Source organism: Talpa occidentalis, unplaced genomic scaffold, assembly GCF_014898055.3.
Source record: "Talpa occidentalis isolate TD23 unplaced genomic scaffold, MPIMG_talOcc4v2.1 talOcc4.3, whole genome shotgun sequence".
Classification (NCBI taxonomy): Eukaryota; Metazoa; Chordata; class Mammalia; order Eulipotyphla; family Talpidae; genus Talpa; species Talpa occidentalis.
In genome coordinates, this window is record NW_023603184.1 from 71621968 (window position 1) to 71647795 (window position 25828).

General features: G+C 41.9%; 1 protein-coding gene across 1 annotated transcript in view; it reads right to left on the reverse strand.

Annotated features, from left to right (window-relative positions):
- TMEM163 (transmembrane protein 163) overlaps positions 1-25828 on the reverse strand; it is a 224784-nt gene that overhangs the window by 71082 nt on the left and 127874 nt on the right. The window contains exons 3-4 of the mRNA XM_054699692.1: positions 13860-13903; positions 12440-12531 (exon numbers count right to left, since the gene is read on the reverse strand). Of these exons, the coding sequence (XP_054555667.1) occupies positions 12440-12531; positions 13860-13903 (136 nt within the window). The remainder of the gene's footprint in view (positions 1-12439; positions 12532-13859; positions 13904-25828) is intronic.

Below are 25828 nucleotides of genomic sequence, written 5' to 3' on the forward strand. Positions count from 1 at the left end.
AAAAAATGAATGATATAAAATATATATAAACAAATAATTAAAAAAACCAAACAAACAGGAATAGTGATACCTGCATCTCACAGGCTTATTTTGAGCATGAAATAAGACAATGTATTTAAAGTGCTTAGCACAGTGCCCAAAGCAGAGTAAGAAAAATCAGCAGTCCTAAGAGTTAAACTTTTAAATTAAACCTATCAAAACAGGCTCCCAGGCCAAAAGGGATTGCCTGTTGGACTACACAGTCCACAACTACATTTCTAGGGCCTATAAGCACTCAGAAAATTTGGAAGAAAAAATAGAAAGGGAAGCCTCCATTGCTAGCAGATGGTGATAGTATCAACATAACTAAAGAAAGAGCTCTTAAAACAGAAAGGAGGTTAGTCAGCTAGAAAAACACAAAAACGGTGGTTATAAAGGCAAATATGGCAGAACATTCCAAAACCTGCTGCCCGAAGATGGAATCTCAGCCAGTGACCCAGCCTCAAAGGTAGTTCCTGTTAGGTATAAATGGCTTCTCTGCTACTCATAGTGACAAATCAGGCTTTCAGAGCCTGGGGCCAGGAAACTTTGTATTACTCTCATTCCTGCTTTTTCCAATGCCCAGGATTCTACCCATAGGGAGAAAAATGGAAGATACTACATGGGTATCCAGATAAAGTCTTATGACAGAAACAGTTTGCATCCATTTGTGGTTTTACATGCTGTTTCTACACATCAGACCTGTGATCTTGACTTTGAGTACCTTGACTTTGTGTAATTAAGACCCAGTTTTAGTATTCAATGTTAAATGCTAGACTCTGCAGGGCTGTAAAGAGGTCTTAAGGCCATCAGTGGGAGGGAGGGGTGAAGGACCTACTGGAGACAAGCTACTTTATTAGCAGGGACAACAACTAGTAAAGAATCTATGGGCATCAAAACCAGAATCAAACATAAGGCAGAGGTGATTTCTCAAAAGCATAACAACCTGCTCATTCCCACTGAGTCGGCGAGAATGAAGAAAACAAAAAACAAAAAACAAACAGGTAATAACCAGTGCTTGTGAGAGATGTGGAGAAGGTGGAGCCCTCATACATTGTTGGTAAGACTGAAAATGGTGCAGCCACCTAAAAAAACATTTTGACAATCCTCAAATGTCCAATACATGGTTACCATACTGCAGCAATGCTATTGCTATACAAAAAAACTGAGAACATATTTCTACACATCATTTGAACACAAATGTTCAAAGAGTCATTAGTCATAACAGCCCAAAAGTAAAACAACCCAAATGTCCACCAGCTGCATAGGTGTATTAATTAAATGTGGCAAATTCATATGGTAGAGTATTACACAGACATAAAAAATACTGAAACATGCTACAAAGTGGAGGAATGTTGAAAGCTTTTGGCTAGATGAAAGACTAAGCGAAGGAAGAAAACTATGCTAAGCTACAAAGGACCACTCACTGTAGCATTCCAATTATATGAAAATACCAAAATAGGCAAAAAAATCTATAGGGATAAATAATAGGTTAGTGGTTGTCTAGGGCTGAGAGTGGATAAAGGCAGTTGGGAGAGATGGGAGAGGTTAGTGGTGGAAGCTAAAGGGAGTGGGTAATAAAATGGCAATAAAACTATTATAAAACTGATTGTGGTATCACCCAAAGCAGTGATAGTGAAACAAAGATAAACAGCTGGGACTACATCAAATTAAAGAGCTTCTGCACAGCAAAAGAGACAATAACAAAAATAAAGAGAAACCCCACCAACTGGGAGAAAATTTTTGCACACAACACTAATGATAAAGGACTGATCACAAAAATCTACGAAGAGCTGATGAGACTCAACAAAAACAAAGAAAATAATCCAATTGAAAAATGGCAGAAGAGCTAAAAAGAAACTTCTCTGAAGAGGAAATGCAAATGGCCAACAGGCATATGAAAAAATGTTCAACATCACTTGTAATCAGGGAAATGCAAATCAAAACTACAATGAGATACCATCTTACACCAGTGAGAATAGCACATATTAAAAAACTAGCAACAACAAATGTTGGCGAGGATGTGGAGAAAAAGGAACTCTCCTGCATTGCTGGTGGGAGTGCAAACTGGTCCAGCCACTATGGAAAGCTGTGTGGCGATCCCTCAACCTACTAAAGATAAAGCTTTCAAATGATCCAGCAATTCCACTCCTAGGTATTTACACAAAGGACACAGAAACATTAATTCTAAAGGGCACCTGCACCCCTATGTTTATAGCAGCACTATTTACAATAGCTAAGCTTTGGAAACAACCCAAATGCCCAAAAATAGATGACTGGATCAAGAAAAATACCGCATGGTCTCACTCATAGCAGGAATCTAGAAAACTTAAATAAGGGACCAGGAAAAAGAATAACTATAAGAAAGAAAATATCAAAATCAACAAACAACTATAAACCAGAGACACACTATTGGGGGAGGCGGGCAGGGAAAGGAGGGAGTGGGGCCAAAATAAGAGGGGTGCAATTGTATGGGGAATATAAAAATAAAAAAAAAATTAAAAATTGATTGTGGTACTAGATGCACATCCCTGTGAATACACTAAAAACCAATGATTTGTGCACTCTAAGTGCATAAATGGTATGCTATGTGAACTATACTTTAATAAAGCTATTCAAAATACACCTGTTTCTATTATGCCTGGAAAGCCTACTGTTAAAAAAAAAAAACTCTATTTGTCAAATACCTACTATCTGTCAGACACTGTGCCAAGTCATTTACCCATATTATCTCACTGTTTCTCATAACATTTCTATGAGGTAGGGAGCAACTATTCCAAAACAACAATAACAAATTATACACAAAAACCCCTCAAGTATTCCTTTAGATTCCTTCTCTGCAGTGATATGGATATGAGAATAAGAATATGGCAAAACCCATGCTGACTAAAAGCTCAAAGGAAGCAACTATTGAGAGAAAGGAGGCAATCAGGAGGAAAAATGATCAGAATATCATTCACTGCAATTTCATAGACCCCAAAGGTTACATGTACTGTGGTGGGTCCCTTCATGAGAGAAGTAAGAGCCTGGATAGCACCAGTGGTGTTGATGGTAAGTCCAGGAACACACAGTAGGGCAATCACAGGAAGGTAGTATCTACACAGAGATGATAGCTATGTTCACTGTTCCCAGACTGGATTGCTTTTTCATATTCCCCAAAAGGGAGTCAATATGCTTGGTTAGGATCACAAAAATAATATTTGTACCTTGCATTTTCAGAAAATGCAAAAGGTGCAAAGAAGAAAGCAATCATCAGCTATAACTAATAGCATCATTTGGTGTTGATTAACAGAAAACAGCAAGTGCTAAGCAGAACATTCTCCACTCAGATCCAGTTCACAGTGACATGTCCAAAGGCACCAAAGTCAAAATCACTGATAAATATTGGACCTTTTATAGTGCCTTCCCCAGGAAAACGGTGAAGAAAAACTGAAGTCAGCCAGCATGCTGATACACTCGTTCTTTCTGCAGCAAAATCAAGATGAAGAGACAAGCTGTGGGGATCTGGCACTGTGGTTCCTGCATAGAAACAGTAACTGGTGGTGCCTGGACCTCCCATAAAATCTGCCATCAGAATAAACAAAGAACTGAAAGGCCAGTAGAAGCTCCACCAATTCAAACTTTGCTAGCCTATAATAAGTGAGTTAATTCATGTAATAAAAATTAAAGGGTCAACAGCAAACAAACATATAGGACAAGATCTAGGGATTGTAGTGAGAAAAAATATGACGTAAGAACTCTGACCTGGAAACTTCAAGGATAACCATGGAGAAACCAAGCCCACAGAATTTTCCTCTGAAAATAAGAGAAGGAAAGAACCTGCTAAGTCCACAGACAAAAAAGGTGGACATAATAAGCAAAGAGCCATATTCTCTCTGTCTGCCTCAAATCTCACCAAGGAGGGCTACCGAACTAAACCTGTTCACCTCAAAGCACAGGCAGCAGAGAGTGGAAGGTGGAAGGACGACAAACACTGACTTCCAGGGTCAGGCCTCCAAAAAATGATCATTCTCAGGGTGAAATAGGGGCCTAATTTTTGCTGGTCCCTGGTGTTATTAGGAACAGAACATTCTTTACTCAGCAAATCTCTTATTCTGGCAGCAGGTGCCAGAAGAGAGGACACAGCCTCCTGTAAGTTCCTATTCCTTAATGGCAAAGCCAGTCATCAGCTCAGGATCCAGCAGCCCCAACTGAGTTGTCATCTTGATCTGAAAACAGGAAGCAAAGTTTCAAAAAGCTGGGAAAGACTGCAGGCTGCAATGAAGACAAACAATCCTCATTTTGAAGGCCTTTGAAATGTCATGGTACTGTGCTTGTCATGATAGGATTTGCCAGGGGTCCTGGGACATGAATGCCAGTTCCCCATCGATATGCATGATCAACAATAAACAATTATACCAGTACATAAATAAAACATAGGTAATTAGATCTAAGAAAGAAAAAAAGGATGGTTGGGATAAGGAATGACATGGTCAGTTATTAAGCTATACATCCTCCGTCACTTAAGTTCTAAGACACAGTCTGGGAAATATCCCAAAATGGAAATAAAGGACTTTTCATTCCCATCTGAAATTTTGGCAACCCATTTCCACAAGAAATACGAAAGCCAAAAATGCATATGAGAATATGCTTAACTAGATTAATAACTAAAGAAAGGTCCATTAACAAGGAGAATTCAATTTCCCACCTGGCCCAGCGGCTAAGCTCAAAATGAAGGATAACACTTAGTGCTCACAAAGGTCAGTAAACAGACGTGCTCAGCCCTGCCAGTGGGAACGTACAGGACTATGCCCTTTCTGAAGCGTAGTCTGACACTGGGCATCAAATTATAGGTTAGCATATTTTATAACCCAGTACTTCATTCTAAAGAAATAAGCATGAAAATACAAATGGGTAAGGACAGTTATTTTGGGTTTTTTCTTACCCTAAGACATTGGAAACAACCCACATCTTCCGTAGAAAATTGCTTAAACAAAATATGTTAAATCCATACATAGAATACTGTACTGCTATAAAAAAAAAAAATCTCTATCCTAAGATGGAAAAATGTTCAAAACATGGGGCCTCCCCTGGTGGCGCAGGTAGTTGAGCGCAATGCTGTGAAGCTGTCCACAGTTTCTGCGTTGCGGGTTCGATCCTGGCCAACTGGTGAGGGTCCCACATGGTGCGGCAGACCTCTCCTGTCTCGCCCGCTACTCCCCTCAGCAGTGTATTTTGTCAGTCTGCCTGTTCTGTTCCCCGCACTGTCTCTGGTGAATCATCTTACCCTCTCGCGCATCTGGCCTGTACCTCGGTTCTTGTATAAATATTTTTTGAAAAGTTCAAAACATGGTGGCAATTAGAGAAAAAACAGTTAGCAAAAGGGTAAATATAGATCATTTTTATTTAGATATATTTTTAAGAGATGCACAGGCCACTGGGCACATTCCTACACATACACACACACACACACAAGCACACGGAAACATTCACTGTTAGCGCTGGATCTCCCTGCGAGGCCTTATAACCAGTGAGTTGTACTGTATTTTTGTACATCTATAAATTTCCTCAACATTCTATAATAATCATGTACTGCTTTCTGTTGCTCCACATTTATCAGATTTAAGGGTTAGGGTGGGATGGAGAGATGAAATCAGGAAATCAAAGAATAGTCTCCCATCACCTCACTACACTACTACCCCAAGTCCCAAGATTGAAAGGAACTTTCTAAATATGCCAAAGTGTATGTTTGTCTCTTTTTTTTTCAAATTCTTTTATTCCATGCTCTTGAAAAGCAAAATAAGGAATTCAAAATATCCAAGTATAGCGAATAAAAAAAAAAAGATTTCCAAAACTCTAGGGACAGAAAACAAGTGATCCAACTTTCTGGATGCATACATCGACGTTGCATACATTGACATCACATATAAAATCATGTTCAGTCTTTGCCACAGTGCCATTTGGTAGTGGACATGCCCTCACATAGGCCCACCCCTCATAAATGAGAAAACTCAAGTTTTGAAAGATTGATAGATCACTTAAGGTTCTAAGGTGGATTCAGTGGCAGAGGACAGGCCTGATGGAGAGCTCTTCTCAAGCACAATATTTATTTCTTGCAGCTTCTGTAACAAAGCATCACAAACAGGGGGCTTGGAAGAACAGCGGTTATTCTCTCTCAGTTCTGGAAGCTTGAAGTCTGAAATCAAGTTTTCCACAGGTCACACTCCCTCTGAACCCTTGCAGGGCAGAATCTTTCCTTGCCATCTCTACTGCTGGTGTATACTAACAACCCTGGCATTCCTTGACTTTAGACGTATCACCGCAGGCTCAGCCCCCATTGTCACATTTCTTTGTTCTGTCTCTTCTCTTCTTAAAAAGATCCCAGCCAGGTTGGGTTAGGATGTCATCTAAAACCCTGTTTCCAATAAGGTGACCTTCTGCGGTACCAAGGTTAGGACTTCAAGGCATCTTTTTGGGAGATACAACTTAACTCAAAACAGGGTCCAAGAAAAACCACACTCCTACTTCCAGCACCATAACCCACTAATGCCATGGTTCTCGTCAGTCCTTGCAGGCCTCTCCCATGTTATTTATCTTTCTAGTTCAGGATTGACTTTTGAGTTAAAATACACTCAAATGCTTTGTAAAGTTTCAAGCACCAGACGAATTTGGAGAAAAGTGATTTGCTTTCCCAGAGCTCCTGATTCAGGGTCAGATCAAATGTCCCATGAATAGAGTGGAGAGACATGGCACTACTTTAATGTGTTCTGGGTATAATTCATTGTCTTTGCAGTCTGCTTAGATTGCAAACTACTGCCCCAGCATTTCTTGATGGAATCAGTTACTTTTCCTTTTCAACATTTGGAGCAGTTTCCAAAGCAGCAAGGGTGCTGCTGAAACCAGTCATCAAAGACTATCAAACGATCATGTCGGATGGTAGTTTCCAGGCCAAGGCATTTGACTCAGCAAATTGGAAAAGAAAACAGGGCAAGGACACTGCCTGGATGAGGACCAGCATGCCCATCTATTTCACATGAGAAGATAGGAGGATTTATATCTCTCTAAGAACACCTACTCTGGAGCTCTCAAATTCACTTTCCAACATGCTGCTGAGTATAGTGCCATTTGGAGGTACTACTGGAACAAGAGAATTACCTCCTGGGCTGTGTTTTTGCCTCAGTGTTGCAAAATTAGAAACCTATAAAGGTGAACTGCCGCCCATCTGCCTCCCCTCCCTGTCTCAGAAAGTTGACGGATGGCCCAGAGAGACAGCTGGGACTGGGGAGACTTCGTGGGGCCTCCCACCTGTACAGCAATCATATGCAAAATGTCAGAGGCCTCCAGTGAGTGTCAAGCTGTACCTTTCATGGCAAGCATCCCGATGGCTCTTCACAGCTGACAGCAGTAGGAGGCTGTACTTCCCGTGGCGTTACATGGCACACAGGGCTGAGCAGGTAGAGTACAGCATGCATACCCTCTGTCCTCAGCCTTGCCAAGCTCTTCCCATGGTAATCTCTCTGACTTCCTCTGGCCCCACTCCCAGCTGTCCTCAGACTAAAGCACCCACTAAAACTCCTTGTCATTACTGCGCACCCCCCCACCTCAGTCTTTTGCCACTAGGTCTTTCATTCATTGACAACAATGGCACCTGCTTCATAGCCTTTATCTCTTCCCTGAATTCTGCAAACATTCCCTCAATCTTGGATGGAGCATCCAGCCAACATCTGTCTCTAAACTTTTGTGTTCATTCAACCCATTCAATGGGTTCATTCAACCCCTGCCCATCAAAAATACATACATCACTGAATAACCTGGTGGTTATTCAGTGGGATCCTGGTCTTCAGCATTCCACTTTCAGCACCCCACTGCTGACCTAATCAAGACTTCCAGCCAGCATGACCAATCATTAATCTTGTCATTGCTTCCCAACCTTCCTTGCCAGTCTTGAGGTATGGTGTGTTATTAGTACCCTTCCCTAGCAAACAAATTTGACTCCCTTGCCCCTCCTTCTATCATACATGCCTGTTGAAAAACCCTGCCTAGTTAAACCTAGTGATCTACCTTTTCCACATATTCTACCACAGTAAGGTGACTAATGAAATTTGCAACTTTTAAATAAATAGCTATTTGGTGGGAATACAAAATGGAGCAACTGATGTGGTAAACAGTATAGAAGTTCCTTAAAAATTAAAAATAGGGCCTCCCTGGTGGCGCAGGTTAGGGGCAGTGCTGTCAGGCTACTGCCAGCCACTGCAGCACGAGTTCAATACCCCACCAGCCGGGGAGCAGCCCACATAGCACAGCAGACCTCTCCTGCCTTGCCCTCTGCTCCCCTCAGCAGTATATTTCAGGGAATCTGCCTGTTCTGCTCCCCACTCTGTCTCTAGTGAATCCTCTCACCCACCACACCTCTGGCTTGCCTCCCAGTTCTTGTGCACATAAATAAATCTTTTTAAAAAATTAAAAATAATATCTCCATATGGCCCCAAAATCCCACTTCTGGATATATATTCCAAAAAATTGAACACAGGGTCATAGAGAGGTATTCGTATACCCATGTCCACAACAGCACTACTCACAACAGCTGAAAGTTTGAAACAACTCAAATGGCTATGAAAAGATGAAGGGATAAGCAAAATGTGTTTTCTACATGCACTAAAATATTATACAGCCTTTAAAAGGAAGGAAATGTTAGCATATAGATACATGTTAGCATATAGATAAGCCTTGTTAGCATATAGATAAGCCTTGAAGATATTATGCCAAATGAAATAAGTTAGTCACAGAAGAACAAACACTATGTGAGGCTACTCATATGAGGTGTCTCAAATTTATAGAAACAAATAGTGGTCACCAGGGCCTGAGGGAAGGGGAGCAAAAAGGGGGAGATGTGTAATATATATAGTTTCAGTTGTGCAAGATTAAAACGTTCTGGACAACTGTTCACAGCAACATGAATATACCTGATGCTACTAAAATGTACATTAAGATGGCAAATTTAATGTTGTATATTTTTTTGCAAGAACAAAAAAGGCAAAATAATGGGTCATGTTCTCTGGTGACACAGAAGGCAGACCCTCCATGCATCAAACACCCCATAACATCCACGGTCAGCATACACTGTCACAGCTGTCAAGACTGAAGGTGGTTTCTGACCTCTCTGCAGTAGCAATTGCAAGATCAAGATTCATTCTGAATCTGAGTCAAAATTAGGAAAAAATAGAGAAATTAACTACAGACCGCTAGGGGTAGTCTCCATTTCATTAACTATTAGTATCTAACAACAACAAAAAAATAAACCAATGACTTTTCTAGCTCTGCCTCTCATAATTCATTCATGCTCATTAATATGCAAACATTAGTTTCTCAGCTGGCAGTGATTTCATGAATTTTTAATTTACACGGGATGAGCCAGAGATTAAAACTTTACACAAAAGTTAACCTACAGAGGATTGTCCGTGTCATTTTAATCCCTAGATTAAAAATCTCCAAATGAATTCATTGGCATCCTCACATGAACTGCCATCTGGGATTATCAAAGCAACTCTGTGAAATTTTTCCTTTTGAGTATTATTGTGTAGATATACTTTTTTAGAAAATGGTATTTGTTAAGGGATCATTAAAAACAGTGGAACCAAAGTCATTTCTTATCGTAAATCTTAGTCTTGGAATAATTTCAGGCCACCTGCTTATAGAGATTCCAACATGATAGAAAAGTCACAGTAATTTGTGATTTGGAACTAATATGTAAGAAACACATTTCAGCATAAAGGCCAGTAGATAAGAAAAACAAGTTGGAGAGAAATTAAGACACACAGAATACAGTTACTCTGGAAATGCGAATAAAATTTTGGATTATTAATTCCAAAGTAAGAAAGAAAAGTCTTTCTCTTTTAAGATTAAGGACAAAAAGAAATATGTCACATATGTAATTTAAAATTTCTACAAGCCTTATTAAGACAGTAAGAAAAAGTAAAATCACTTTTAATAGTTTATTTGATTCAATATATTCAAATTATTCTTGTATCAATTTATCAATATTGTAAAAGTTATTAATAATATGTTCACATTCTTTTTTTTTTGCTAAAGTCTTTGGAATTCAGTGTGGACATTATACTTACAACATTTCTTAGTTCTGTGCAATCACATGTAAGTGGTAAAGGCCACTTGTAGCTATCATGTTGGACAACACAAATATAAAAGCAAAGAAAATGTGTTCTTCTAATAGTACAGGGACCAGCACTTGAAATGAGAGCACATCTGTAGATTTCACTCTAGTGTGTTCTCATTGTATTCCTCAAATAATCGCCCTCAACAGTTTGCCCATTAGCAGCCTTTTGTCTAAAGCCCTGTGTTAACTCAATTTTCATAATGGTAGCATCATCTGAAATTTTACAAAATCAACTTGCAACTATTGTGCTCTTAATTTTTTAAAGCCATAAATTGACTCATTTTGAAAAAAATATTTCGTTTGTTTGTTTGTTTTTTGTTTTTTTTCATAAATTTTATTTTTATATTCCCCCGAAAAAATATTTCTTATCCTAAACAGTATTATCTGTGATATCACATGTCTGATATTTTAATTATATTTGTTAAAAGAGCTAAGGCACATTAAATATTTAACACTTAAAAAATGTTTTTGCGCTCTACCTAAAGCCAGCAGCAAAGAAAATTACTAACTGCTCTCATTCCCAAATCAGTTATGCCATCATCTTTCAAAAGCTTTCCATCTGGCACAACAATCTCAGATAAATGACTCTGATTCCCTGGCACTGAAGAAATATACAACTTGTGTAAGTTTTAGTGTGAAACACCATCATCATGAGTAAAACAGACCATTTCCTTCTGTCTGGCACACCACAAACCACAGCAAGGGGCATTTACTCATTTGTATTGAGTTGTTTGAAAGCTGCAAAGGTGAGGTAAAAATCTTGCCCTAATAACCAGTGGTGACTCAGTCCCAGGGAAGCCCACTTAATAATGATGGCTGCCAAGGTTTACTGAACTTAGTACAAACACTACTCTCAGTGAACATATATCATTACATCACTATGATGGTTTATATTGTAACAGGGTGGTCCCCAGGAAAGGGGGAGGTTCCCTGCCCCACCCAAGGGAGGGTGAAGCTGAGCAGGAAGAAGAGAAGCTACACAAGAGACTGAGGAAGGAAGAAGCAGGATGGAGCCAGGAGACCTGGAGGAGGCGCATGGAGCCTAGAGACAGGTAAAGAAACTGCGCTTGTCTTGTGGTCGTGGACTGGGTGACACAGATGTGGGTGAGACCCGTGGGGAGGTGACAATGGCAGCTTTTATCTTGATGTTGATTTTGCTCTTTTCCTTCCGGGCTTGTCTGGTTGTTTCTGACCCTTTGCTGTGGGTCCCCACTGGAAGATGCTTTAGACTTGTGGCAGGCTTTGGGGCCTTGCTCTGGGCCGATCCCATATGGATGGACTTTTACCCACGAGGGGATGGGTAACTTTGGGTGCTTCATTTAGAAACTAGATTCTTTGCTCTACCTGTATTGTTTCCTAGTTTTAGTAAAGTTCCTTCCCACTAAAGTCTCCTATGTTTTGTGTTGATGCGGCGGATGGCAGAACCCATTTAGAATAGGCAGGTTTGCGGGGTTTGGGCTGCCCCTCTCCCTGTCTTATAACAATATCATGATACATTATGAGGTGTGTTTTCCTCATATAATGGGCACTATAACCCTAGGAAGGAGGCATTGTTGTTTTCCTGCTCTTCCAGATGAGGAAACAAAACACAGAGCAGACAGTAGCTTCCCACAGTCACAGAGCAAACAAGTGGTAGAGGTGAGATTCAAAGCCAATGTATCTAACCCTGGAAACTGTGCTGGTTTCACTTTGGGGATAACAAATGGAATAAAGATACATATTTTATGGTCACAAACAAATCCCTCAAAGACAAAATCATTACCCATGGGATACAGAGACTGGGGCAAGAAATATCCTCTAATACAGGTAGGACTAGAATACAAGGAGAATAAGTCAGGAAGTCCTAAGCTGTCCTGTGTTAATTAAGGTGGAGAACTCATTCTACAGAAGAAAAAGGCATAAAAATTCAGGGAACAAAGATTTCAAAAACATGAAGAGAAGTATGAAAGAATTGACAGACGATGCATGGCCACAAAGATGCATGGACAGATTGATAGATGGAGAGATGGACAGAGAAATGAATGTGCAAACAAATATTCTGATTCAAGAAAAGACAACAGGAAGAATTATAAAGGGACAGCCCACTGCACTAAATATCCCAAACGGACCTATCACATGATTGCTGTCGTACCAGTGACACTCAAGGCATCTTGGGAACCTTATTCTCTTCACTGGGACCAAAGTTGCAGGTGAGCTGTGCTGACAGCCTCATTATGTGGCCTCACGTGTGCAAGGGTTCTGCAGCCTGGAAGAAGATGACAATCAACTTACATGTACTCCCTATGGGCAGAATGCACAGCAGCCGCATTGCTGTAACGCCACAGGACAATCGCCGATGACAGGACATCGAGGATGGCATCAAACTAGGAAAAGGAGACATGGCATTAGTAGTTTTCCAAAGCGAATAGGGCACAACTATGAAGACATAGGGAAATGTGCTGTGATGTGGCCCATCCGACCAGTTACCTCAGGACAAAGAGGATGCAGGCCATTCATCACCCTCATAGTAGAACATGGAATGCAAGAGCCAGAAACACTCACACAGTGGCAATACCACAGCTCCTCCTTAAGCCTCCCCCTACTCCTTCAGCCTGAGAAACCATACTCTGCAGGAAAAGGGGATGGGCTCGCACTCAGGTCCTCACACCTAGGTCTCTAGAGATAAAGGGAATTGCACAATTTTGACATCTGGGGAACTGGTTTCTCCACAGCAGAAAAGATAAATTCAGCATTTTCCTGAAATACATATTCCAAGTAAAAGATTCAGGGTAAGGATTCTGTGTTTCTGTCTCTCAATGGATCTTTTCTACCTAGTAGCAGGGGTGAGGGTAGGGTTACCTAGGGGCTCTGGGCAATTTGCCAACACTTTGAAATTATTGTTTTTGTTGGGATATCTGAGTGAATGTGTGAGAGATAGAGGGAAGGAGGGAAAGAGGAATGTTCACACGCACATGCATGTTTGTGTGTGTGTGTTGTACATTTTGCTAGAGAAACAGTCACATCTTTCAAAAGTTACTGAAAGAATCTGCAACATCCCAAACCATTGAGTTCTCATAATGAAGGAAAGAGTGGGTTTGGGAACACAAACACATACTCTTAGGTACAGGAAACCCTAAAGCTACACAGGAGAGATATTTAAAGGAAATCTGTGTATGAGTTACTGCACCAACCACACTTTTCATCTGGAAAGTTGCCAGCACGTTTGAAGGGATGTGGGGAAACTTCACACCCAAGTTTTCAACATGACTGGACTTTTCACAACTGAGACCTGCTTCTAGAACCAACTTCCATCAGGAAGCAGGCTAGAACCCAGGTTACCACCAACCGGGCTCCAGACAGACTTATCCTAGGACCAGGAGCCTCATCTTAAGTCCCAACACCTCTGTTGCAACCACCAAATACTTCGGTGTGTACTCATTTTCAAACCTATAACCTTGAATGGGGAAAAAAGTCTAAAACATCCTCTCAAGCAGATGGGGAAAATGTGGCTCCCCTAATCTGTTCTGGAGAATTCTAGAGTGCCCTTGCAATTTACTTGTATTGAAATGTGATTTTGTGTATAAACTATTTCCATAAAAGGTATGGATCTCATGCCAAGCTCTCATCTGCTAACCACCCTCTTTACTGATTGCCCAGGGTGGGATCACAGACTTGGGAAAAACGTGCAAAAGTACATTTTCAGGTTACTTACTGCAAACCCAAAAGCAGAGGCGCTGTACCTCATAACGGAGACAGCTAAAAAGAAAGAAAATATTATTCAGAATATTTTAAGATCTCATGGATAGTTTCTTCCGTGTTTGAGCATATTAATATACTTGATATGGTCTCTTAGACAATAATGGAAAAGTTTCAAGAAAATAAAAAAATTAAAACAATGCTGGTAACATCTATGAATTTTAAAAAAGGCATGAAGATTACAGATTCTGTTCCACTTGCAACAGCTTCTCTTTCCAGTGTGTTCTGAAAAGCCAAAGGGCCAGCTTCAGAATGAAAATGCTTAAGCAGCTGTCAAATGACAGTTAAGATTTTGAGAATTTATCACCTGGGAATAGTGAGCTGGGAACTATATTAAACTTTCACGGGAACATGCAATCATTCAGACTGTTCTCACCTCAGGGTCACTAAGACACTTGTCATTGCTAACATTGTGGGAAAAAATTTCTTGCCCACCAGCTTTAAAAGTCCAATGCAGGGGCCTCCCTGGTGGTACAGGGGTTAAGTCTCAGCACTACGAAGTTATTAGCAGTTACTGCAGTACAAGTTCAATCCCCAGCCAGGAAGCTGACACACATAGCGCAGCAGACCTCTCCTGTCTCACCCGCTGCTCCCCTCAGCAGTGTATTTCAGGAGAGGTACCTGTTCTGTTCCCCACTCTATCTCTGGTGAATGCTCTCACTGTCCTGCACCTCTGGCCTACACCCCAATTCCTGTATGCATAAATAAATAAAAACAAATCTTTAAAAAAAAAGTCCAATGTAGATCTCAATAAAACTGTTCAGAAAAATTTAATTATCTTAAACAACAGATGTCTGCAAATATAGATGCCACAATTATAATGAAAATATGGTATTCAAAAATCTATCTGGGGATGGTGACTGGAGTTGGGCGGGGGCGGGGCAAGTCAATTGGGCAGGACTTTTGCCAAATTCTGTGAGCTGTTGTATGTGTGGTGTCAGAGACTTGTATCCATTTGACTTAATAATGGCAGGTTTTCAAACAAAAGCCATAGTTAAGCAGTGTCCACTCTTCAACAAAGAATGACACATACCCAGTGGGTCAGCAAACCTCTGAAGTAGACTGTAAGATGCTCAGGTGTTGCAAGCTCTTACTCCTGGAGTAAGAGAGGCGTGGGTGTAGACACTGGAGGTCAGTAACTATTTGGACCCACTCAGCTTGCCACATGTCCCTTCTCTGGGACCCACACTCCATTCTACCCACTAGGTCCAGCAATATGCAGGGCAGGCATAATGGGTTTTGCACCCCATGCCCAGTCTTCACAGTCCTCTAACTCCATGTCAACCAAGTGCATTTCAGTTGTAGTGAATTAGAAATTGAGACTGAGCGTCTAATTGGCCAATTTGCATTGTTGGAATTGAAACCTGTAAACAATGGAACTAGGGTTTGCCATTGTTCGTTTTATAAAGTGAGGAGCAGAGAGTCAAGCTTGGGATAAACACAACATGGGGGCAAGTAAGAACCACTGGCTTCCTAAAATTTCTGCCCCTTCCTAAAACATCCATATTCTAATCCTCTGGCTGTATGGAGGATGCAACCCATTAAAATATGACTCTTAACACGAGCCATTCCAGTTTCCCTGGCTGTGCTCCCAGTAGCATAGGGAGAAGAGCAGAACCAGTCGTGTGCAGTAACTGCTGTAGCTTCATGAAAAACACAGGTGTGGCACTGCAAAGAGGCATGGGCCCTTTGAGATTAAATTCATAGGCCACGCTGCATGTGAAAAAAAGAAGATCCCAGCTAAATTGCCCTGAGCACTGGGATGCCCTGAAGGATGCTGAACCTGGTTCATAGTAAGTAGTAAGTGCTAAGCTAACTGCCATAGAAACAAGTCAAAATAAGTATCTTTTTCTTTTATAATCTGTTAACAGAATATCGTAGCTTTGGGCTTTTTGTGGGTTACTTTATTAGCAATCGAAACTGTTTTAAATCCTCTAACAGGGCCTCACTGGTGGTGCAAGGGATTAAGCACAGAACTATAAAGCTATCCACAGCCCCTGCAGCAGGAGTTCGATGGCTGGCCAGCCAGGGAGGTGACCCATATGACCTCTCCTGTCTCACCTGCTGCTCCCCTTAGCAGTATATTTCAGTCAGTCTGCCTCTTCTGTTCCCCACTCTGTTTCTGGTGAATCCTCTCATCCCCTGCACCTCTGGCCTGTGCACCAGTTCTTGCATGCATAAATAAATAAATCTTTTTGAAAAATGAAAAATAAATCTTCCAACATCTTGCACAGACACAGCCAATAAATATGAGCAGTATGCCCTGAGTGCTGCTGTCTCTACCTGGACACTACTGATTGGAAGGCACAGCTGGGCCAGCAGATCACTTGCCACCCCAAGATACCACCTGCTTCCCCCACAGTAAACCACCTCTTTAAAATGTTCCAATCACGTTATGTGATTGGACATTTATACAGTGGGCTACAGATTTCAGAGGTGGACACCCACTTTATTATATTGAGAAACACAAGGAACCTTGTTTCAGAGAGTGAAATCCAACAAAAGTGATGGCCACAAAATGGTGGGGTTTCCCTGACTCAATTGAGTCAGTGTCCATTATTCCAAACAGTCTCAGAATTATACTGCGAAGTTCTGTTTGTGTGACTGACTTAAGCCTGCTCAGTTAATGAATAACTTCAAGCACAAGTGGAGTATTAATATTATTCTATCCCCCTTGCACCCGAGGAAATGTGAGCACGAGGGCTCCAGGTTCACCCAGAGTCCTTAACGGAAGGGAAGGATTAACATGTATCATTTACTTACAAATTGGCTCCATCTAATGTCCTTGAGGAGATGTAAAGGGAGAAAATACCAAAAATTGTGAAGGGAAATGAGGATACACTGAAGGGCCCTCCACATACCCTACGTCTAGAAGCTTCCCTTTGTGAGTGACTGCCCAAGATCAAATAACACAACAAAATCATGAGCACAGGACCAGAATGAGAAAGGCTAGCAGATCTCTGAAGTGTCAGATAAAAACTTCATTTCTTTTCTTTTTTTTTTTTTTTGGACCATAATTCAATATGACATCCTAATTTTAGGGTAAGAATAGACTCAAAGGAAAAATTCAGATTGGTTCAAATAGCCCCGTACTCCCATGGAAAGAGAATAAACTGTGGGGTTTTCACCACATTTCCAGCTTCCTTCATACTAAGAATGGGTTCCCCTTCAAAAGCAGCCAGCCTAGGCCAGGAAGGCCCATCAGAGCAGAGATTACAGGTAGACACCTTAGAGCTCCACGAGTATGTGACTGAGAGTAACTAAAAGCCACCGTAAGGTCAACAAAAGAGCAGAGGAAACCATAGGTCAGGCTAGATTCAACCATGGACAGCAAAGAAGGACTCATTCGACCTCAGACAATTGTACTGCCAGCTGGCAAGTCCCATGAACAGATAGACTGAGAAGAGCAGCTCCCCTATTCAGGCTATACCCAGTCAAGACAGGGGCTACAGAAATGATGGTAGTGCGGTCACCACAGCTGTCAGCAGCAAACACCACTGCTGCTCTAGAATGTACTGCCCGAGTGTCAGCACACTCCAAATTCATCTGGATAGCACTACGTTCAGAATCCCTTAGGGACAGTTTCAAGAATGTTTCTGTTCCTCACCTTAAGAACTTGCCTCCATTGGGCCTCTCCGGTGGCGCAGCGGTTGAGTGCTGGGTTGCGAAGCTGCCCGCAGCCTCTGCAGCACCAGTTTGATTCCCGGCTGCTCCCCGGCCACCAGAGGAGAGTCCCACATGGCGCGCAGACCTCAACTGCCGCCTGCTGCTCCCCTCAGCAGTGTACTTCGGTCCTTCTGCCTGCTCTGCTCCCCGCTCTGGCTCTGGTGAATTCTCTCACCCTCCCGCGCTTCTGACTGTACCCAGTGCTTGTATAAACAAACAAACAAACAAACAAATAAATAAAACATGCCTCTATTAAAAAAAAAGAACTTGCCTCCATCGCTCATAACTTACACATGAACTTAAAAGCCGGTAGCTACCAACAGTTTACGAGGCATGCAGTTACAGCCCATGGAACCCCATGTTGATCCCCCAGAGTGCTGGGACCATGAGTTCTCCCTTCTTACCCCCTGTGGTGAGAGTGGAGGTAGACTGCCAATTGATTAGGCTGGCCTTACACACACCCAAAAGCACACCTACTACGTAACAGAGCACCACTCACTTCCCTTGCTTTTCCTTTATTTTTTTTTTCCACTAAAACAGAGTGCTATACATGTGAAAATGTTCATAACTAAAATGAAAATCTATAGTTTGGGGCCTGCCTAATATCCATTTCGCACAAGGGTAAGACTACCCTCATTCTCCTCTGGACAACAGCATCCCCTACCCTCAGAGTTTGGGTGGGATGAAATAATTAACCCCACTCTAGAACATCCTTGTCCTATGGGCAAAGTAAATGATTCAAAAATGGCATAATGCAACTTGAAACATGAGAAACCATTCAATTTTTTGTTGAATATGTGAGGGGGAGTGTCTTTCTGAGAGGAGATTACAGAGTTGAAAGCATGAAAATGGGAGCTGTAAGTAGCAATTATTTCCTATATGGGGAAAGGCTGCCTTAGAATGAAGCCAATACAGCAGAAAGCAAGAATTACAGATAGATATAATTTAGACCTCTGATGACTAAATTTCTGGAATTAGCCAGTCTGAAGTCTGTTCCTACATTTTTCAAATAAGTTAGCCAATAACTTCCTTTAGTTTGTTAAGCCAGTTGGAATTGAGCTTATGTTGCCTGTAGCCAAATGAATTTCAATACAGTATTTCTTGAGTATACAGTACATCAGGGTATACAGTATATCTGAGAAATAGAAAAAAACTTCTTATACAAAAGTTTCATAATAGGTTAACGTGATTTATAATAGCAAAAAAACTGTACACAGCCTAAATCACCAAACACAGGGTGACAAACTATGGTCCAAAAAAAAAAAAGCTGTATGCATCTATTTATAAATGTTTACAAAAAATACTTATTGGTTAATAGTTATAGTAGCATACGAAGTGGAATGATACTGGCAATAAACAGGCAATTGGTATGTTTGCTCTACCAGTATTAAAAGTCATGGGAAAGGATGGGTCCGGGCCAGGAAGTTCTGGCTATATAGGGGTAAACTGAGCAGGGAGATCAGAAGACACTTCACTGAAAAGGTAAACAAAGACTTAGAAGAGGTGAGGGATTGACTCATGTGGCCAACTGTAAAGAAGAAAATGGGACGTGTCAGTGGAAAATGTGAAGAATTCATGCAAAGGCCCTGAAATAGAGCACCTGACAAGTCGGAGGACATTGTGTCTGAAGCAAAAGAGAGCTAAAGGAAAGTTATTTAAAAGATTTCCTTATTACATAAGCAAAAAGTTAGGTATAAGGGGAAGATACAAGATGATATGTATGATATAATGAGCTTTACAATACAACTATTCCCCCCCTCCCCCAAAAAATGCACTGAAAACAATATTTTAAAAAATCCTTCAAATGCTGGAAGTGGTTAATCTTCAATGGGTTTAAATATTTGCATGGACTAATTTCTTTCTACTTCTCACATTGTCTACATTTTCTACCATGTCTGCCATAGATATGTGACCAATCGAGTCCGAAAAAGAAATATATTTTATGTGGGGGAAATAATTACTCAGCTCATAAAAAAAAAGAGCAGAAGATCTAGCAGAATAGCAGAAACCAGATTTATGATGCACATTTGGGAGTAGGCTGCACTGTGAGCTCGTGAATGTTTCCAGCTAACAGAAAAGTATACTGTCATACTTGTCTTTATTTTCAGAAATCCATCCCTCTAGGCCAAATCACCTACATGAGAGGATTGCTAATGCCTCAAAGAGTTTATGGAGCACCAGAGAGGGCAAGGCAGCCCCTGGGGTGTAGAACACAAGCAAAATGTCACACCCTGTTTATGGGACCCCCTGCCTCTCAGGTTTTTGCTTGTTCTACACTCTACTTTCATTTTATGTGTCAATGGGGTAATCAAAGCTACACTCCCAGAAGCACACAGACAACAGAAGTCTTAAATAAATATTTATACACGCCTGGTTAAAGACCAGAACTTCTTTAAGTCACACTCAGGCCAGAAACCCTGTCAGCTGGAAACTTAAATTCAAACAGAAAGACAGCTGGAAGATGGACGGGACCCAGGCAACCCATTGTTAGAGCAAAGCCAAATGCAAATCACGCAGCTGAATAAGCAGCAGGCTGTGTGAGAGGGCAATGCAGGTTCAGACAAAGCGCCTTGGAAATGCACAGGGAGGTGAGAGTGCCAGGAAAGCAACTGAGGGTCCATGCCTAGCCCTTCAACAACCTTAAACAAAGAATGCCATTTCAATTGCAGACTAGATTTATACCAACAATAAGGACCCATCTGTCATTCTCTCCGAAGTCAGGCAATAATTACCTTGAGCCTTAGCACTCTTTAGCAATACCCCAGGCCCCATAACACATCTAAGTTGCTAAATTATGTGACTGGTAAAGCTCTGTTAATAAATCAATCCCACTTTAATTAGACCACCTCTGTCAGTCAGAGGCCTGGCAACAACCTCAGCTACAGCCACGTAACCAGCCCAACTTGAGAACCCATTTTTGCATCATCCACCTTCAATCTGAGGGTCTCATGCTTGCTGCAACCTAGGCAGAAGCAGAGCTAAGAGGGGTCAAAATTAATTGGTTTATGTTCCAACTCATCTCACCAACAGAATCTCTAATAACTTCCAGATCTCTTTCACCCATTTAAACATTATAACATACTGCAAAAATTACATGCGAGGAGGCTGAATTCAGTCATCACAAAAGAAGAAGAGGAAAAAGCAATTTGAAAGACAAATCCATGAAACGCTTGGTTTTTGTTTTTGTTTTTTTGGAGTCTGTGGGTTTGGAGTGCGGGGTCCTTGGGCTCACTCTGGAAAAGGTGTCACCAGAGCTTCTGTTTCAGCTACATGCTGCGAGTTTCCCAGGTGAGTTTCTCGGTGAGACAGAGGTGTTAGTTATAGTTAAAGGGCAGGTTTATTAGTGTCGCCCTTGCCTCAGGATACTAGTTTCCGAAACCTTGTCAATAGTTATGCTTATCTCTTCTGCCCCCACCTCCTGTGAGAGCTAGGGTTCTGGTATTGTGGCACCTCCTATTTTTTTTCTATTCTTGTCCTCCATCAAAACTACTACTCGACCCATTATGACACATTTTAGGCTTCAGTGACAACTTTTTAGTTTATTTGTCCAGACCAGAATTTACAAATTAAATCCAGAAGTTTGTATGACTTACATAGTATTATTTAGGTACCAGAATAGGGTGCAAACATTTTTAAATCAAGGACTTCACAAATTAAGAAAAAGCAAACACCTTAATTTTTGTTTTTTTCTCAAAAAAAAAACAGTGAGCTTCTGGCATCAGGGAGAAAGGGGTGTCCCTTTCTCCCAGTAGTGGCAGAGCTGCACTGGGGAGGGGCTTGCACTCCTGAGGACCTGCCACTCCTGCAGCACTAGCCCGAGCTGGCCTCACTCACCTGCCTACCTCATCTGGGCATCGGTGACCTGGTAGACTTGCGTGTGGAACTTTAAATGTAGCCCATGAGCAGCTTAAGGGAAGGACAGTACAATCATGTGCAGCATAAGAAATATTTCAGTCAATGATGGTGTGGTGTGATCTCTATAAATAGGGTAGGTGTGCAGTAGGTTATCCCACCCTGGGTTAAACTTTATAATGTGTACACAATGATTAAATATCCTAAAATACATTCCCCACAATGTATCCCTTTGTTAAGCAATGTGTGACTGTAGCTTCATCCTCATCTCTGCAGTTCCCAGCAAAATGTCTGCTAAATATTGTGCTGTATGGACAGTAGCCTCTGGGATCTCCTTCTGTAAGGTCTGACTCTTGGCCAAACACAAAACTGTGCCATGGACCAGGTTCTCAAAGCCTCTACCATCCTTTGAGATCCTAACTTAAGGACCATTAATGGGGCCCATGCAGGCACTGTCCACCACCCTCCAGTACTCTGCCAGTCTGCAAACCCTTTCCAAGAGCTCAGTATGCGTATGAGTCTCTCTTTCTCTTTCACACAGTGAAGAGGTAGTTGATTGTGTTTACATAATGACCCTAAGATCCCTCTCCCATTTGTCCATTTTTAACCTGTGTAGCCCACAGCAACGGTAGGCTTGAAGAGTTAAATAACGCCCTTGAGCTACTACTTTGGAGGCAGGGAGTATCCTTTTAGATTACTTGTTCTCACTGGGTCGCTCTGAAATGAAGATGCATTTGCATTCAGGTTAATAATAGTAAAAAACCACTGTGTTCCCTAGCCCCCTCCCTAATATCCTCCTATTGGTCCCCCTGCCTGAACTCTACCCCAATCCATTCTCAACCCACTTTGAGTAAGTCAAAGCCTCCATGTGCTGCCTCCTCCCCTATTGCTACAGCATACAACTGAGGAGTGCCCAGGGGGCCCAGACTGTTAAAGGGGAAAACCTATGTTCTTGTTCTAAGGGCTTGGGTCCACCCATGTGCATAAAAGCTAAGCAATCAAATTCTAGTGTGTGCAAAGATTTTTACTTGGTGGGAGCTTCAAAGAGGATAGGGGAGAGGAGGACTTCCAAACAGGGGCTCCTAATCAAACTCTGAAATCAGCCACACGCCTCACCCCCTAAATATTTAGCCAAACAGGAAGGGCCCAAAACAAAGTGGCCAAGGACCCAGAGCAGAACCTCCAGGAGGAAGAATCTCCAAGGCACCCTCCCCGCAGGAAAAAAAGCAAGAGGTTGCATACGGTCCAAAGGGCTGGATGAAGAAGAGAGAACCCAAGTTCAGAATGCACGGCTCAAGCTGGATCCACCACAAGGTCAAGATAGTTGACACCATAGTCTCTCAAGAGGGCAGGATCAAGCCACTTACCAAAGAGCTGAAGTCAGAAAAAGAGCTGCAGGTGAGAGCCAGCTGAGAGGCAGAAGCAGAAGCCCCCTCCCCACCAAGAGGAGTAGCAGGCTGAAGTAGGAGCAGGGACAGGAGGCCCCTCCAAACACCCACTGTCTTTCAAATTCTACCTGGAAGCTCTATACCACTTCTAGGTTCCAGCTGTCCTCATTCAAGAAGTCAGGGGGTAGGATGGGGAGATTCACAACTTCCTTCCAATTTCCCCAACTGGCTTTGTTCAGGAAGGAGCACGAAGACTCAGGGCTCTCTTACACTACCAGCTGCACCTGTATATTCCACTCCCACCCCACACTGACTTCCTGACTGCCCCACTCATCACCTCTGGTCTCCACTCAAAGCTTACCTCAGAGGCCTGCCTTGGCTATGCCATTTACTATGGCAACCTGCCTCAGCTCACACATTAGGTCCCTTATTTGCACTGCATTTTCTTTATCTAGCATCCGTATCATCTTCTACCACTCTATTTGACTTACTCATATATGAATACTGTGTATCATCTACCCCTCCCCACAATCAAAAGTGAGTGCTACAAAGACTGCAAGCTTTGTATTGCTTTGCCCAGATGTCTCCAAAATGCCTCAACCAAAGCCTGAACACATGAAAGCATTCAGATTGATTGACTCAAATAACACTTTTCACTTAGCTGCAACTTGCAGAAAGAGAAAGAGCAGGCTGGACTAAGGGTCCAACACACCAAGAGGCCCAGCTGCATAACCAGGTGGCCATCTCCTGCACCAATGGAATGGCAGCCAGCACTCTGTGGGACCCAAAGAGTAACCTGCCTCTGTAAGAACATTATTTTAAGGAGAATGTGGAGCCTCTTTAAATGACAAGACCTAAGACAATGGAAGAGCAAGAACAGTCCTGAAGCCAGAGAGCCAAGTGCCAGCACGAATAGTAAGTACAAAAGAACAAAATCACATTGAGAACTGAGGAGCATCTCTAACCTGGATCAGGGCATCCTCACTCCTTCCAACACAGACTAGATTATTTGCTCTACTTCATTTAGCATAATGTGAAATGCACCCGACTCCCTCACCCAAGTGGGAATTGACAATTTTGGAACATGGACAAGATGACTGCCACTTAGCAGGGAGAGTCCCCAGTTTAGAGGTTCTTGAGGCCACACATACACATGGGAGGCACCAATTCAGGGACAAAAAGCTGAGCCCAGCTTCCCATGATGGAGTTTCTTCAGCAGCACAGCACATTTCCTTTGCTTCTTCAGTACACTGGGAATAAGGAGGCAGCAGAGCTGCCTAAAGCCATGGTTACCCAACTTCTATGAACATTTGTGGACTATGTTCAATGAGTAAACAATCCACCATCCCAACTTGCAATATAGTTTGAAAAGCCTCACTTGCCAGAACTGGGGAACCAGGTTCTTGGTAAACATCAACTGCACATTTCCAGCAATTTCACTTAATATAATTTTACTCTTCTCGGTGCTGTGGCTCCCAATGATGCCACCCAGTTCTCAAGAAAGCAATCTATTGCCTATGAGTGGCAGGCCTAGCCAAGTCCCTGGACTGGTTGGACATTCTCTGACCACATTCAGCCCTTGTCCTCAGCCCATAGTGTCCAGTCCAACACAAGCAGCCTGAGCTTTCCAGTCGTTCTTTCATTCAATAAACAAACACTCATTGAGAATCTACTACATGGCGTACTCTGCTGTGATAAGCTAGGGATAGCAGTTATTACCCAACAATTCGATGAACTACTTCTCTTAAGGCCCACAGCCACAGAAGACAGCTACTTTTGCCAAGTAAATAAAGCACTCATTGACTGAAAACAGAGATAAGAGAAATTTTATGTAACAGAACCCTCCTGGTTTTCTTCTCTAGTATTCTGTCCTGAGTGCAATGGCTGGGAATTTACGGTTTGAACTCTCAATCCATTATTGGTCATTGGGCTCAGTATCTCACTCCAGAACCCCAGCTCCCCTGCCCCAACTGTCCTCACCTTCACATCACAGCGATGATGCTCTGTCTTCTCCCAACCAGCTATGAAAACCTGAAGTCAAGAGTTACTTCATATTCAACACTCTATTCCCAGGGTCTGTGAAAGCACCTACACACAGTTAGTGCTCAATAAATACTGGTTGAGCGATAAATGCATAAGGAATCTCTATACCCCAATAATTTCTGGTTTTCATTTAACACAAAATGATATATCCATGCCAAAACTAAAAGCTGATGCCATGGTAACTAAAGCTAGCAATGGCATAGATGCTACCACCCCAGGTCATCCTAGTCAGAGCAGTGAGACAGCCCTTAATCTGGCACTGCTGACACCATACTACACATTGAGTCTCTTTGTTTTAAACAACTGCTAAAGGAAATTTTTGAAAAAGAGAACATATTGTAGGAAAGAGGAATGCAATGAATAAGACTTCAAAGATTTGGCTTAAAGAAACTGTGTTGAATAAATATTTACTCATTTGAGCTGAATCAAAGTCATTAGAAGAACATTATCATCACTCAGAGAATAAAAATTAAACATGGTAGAATAAAGACCTTTTCTCTCCTTCCTCCCTCTCACTCTCCTTTTTAAAACCCACCAAAGCAACAAAACACATGGAAAATTGAAGAAACACTGATCAAAGAAACTAGGAAAGGGCCAATATTAAATTCCAAATTATAAACAGTATCTATTAAATATAATAAAATCTACATTGTACAGGAGGAAGATGCTGAGCGCTGATAATATACCTCAATCAAACCTTATACAGCCCTCTGAGTTTCCCACAATTCAATGGCACTGTCATCAAGAGCCCCAGCAATCACCCCTAATATTCAATAGCAGGTTTGGGACTGAGTTGCAGCATCCATTACTCAACCCCTTCCCATGTTCCACACACTAAAGAACAAGAAGATAATGCAACCCTGCAACAACCATCAGGCAGCTGGGAAACCAATGACATTTTCAACAAGAGAAGCAGAGGTTGCACTGTCAGCCAGGCAGTCTTCTTTGGCTCAGAAGGTAGAGAGGTGCTTCCCAA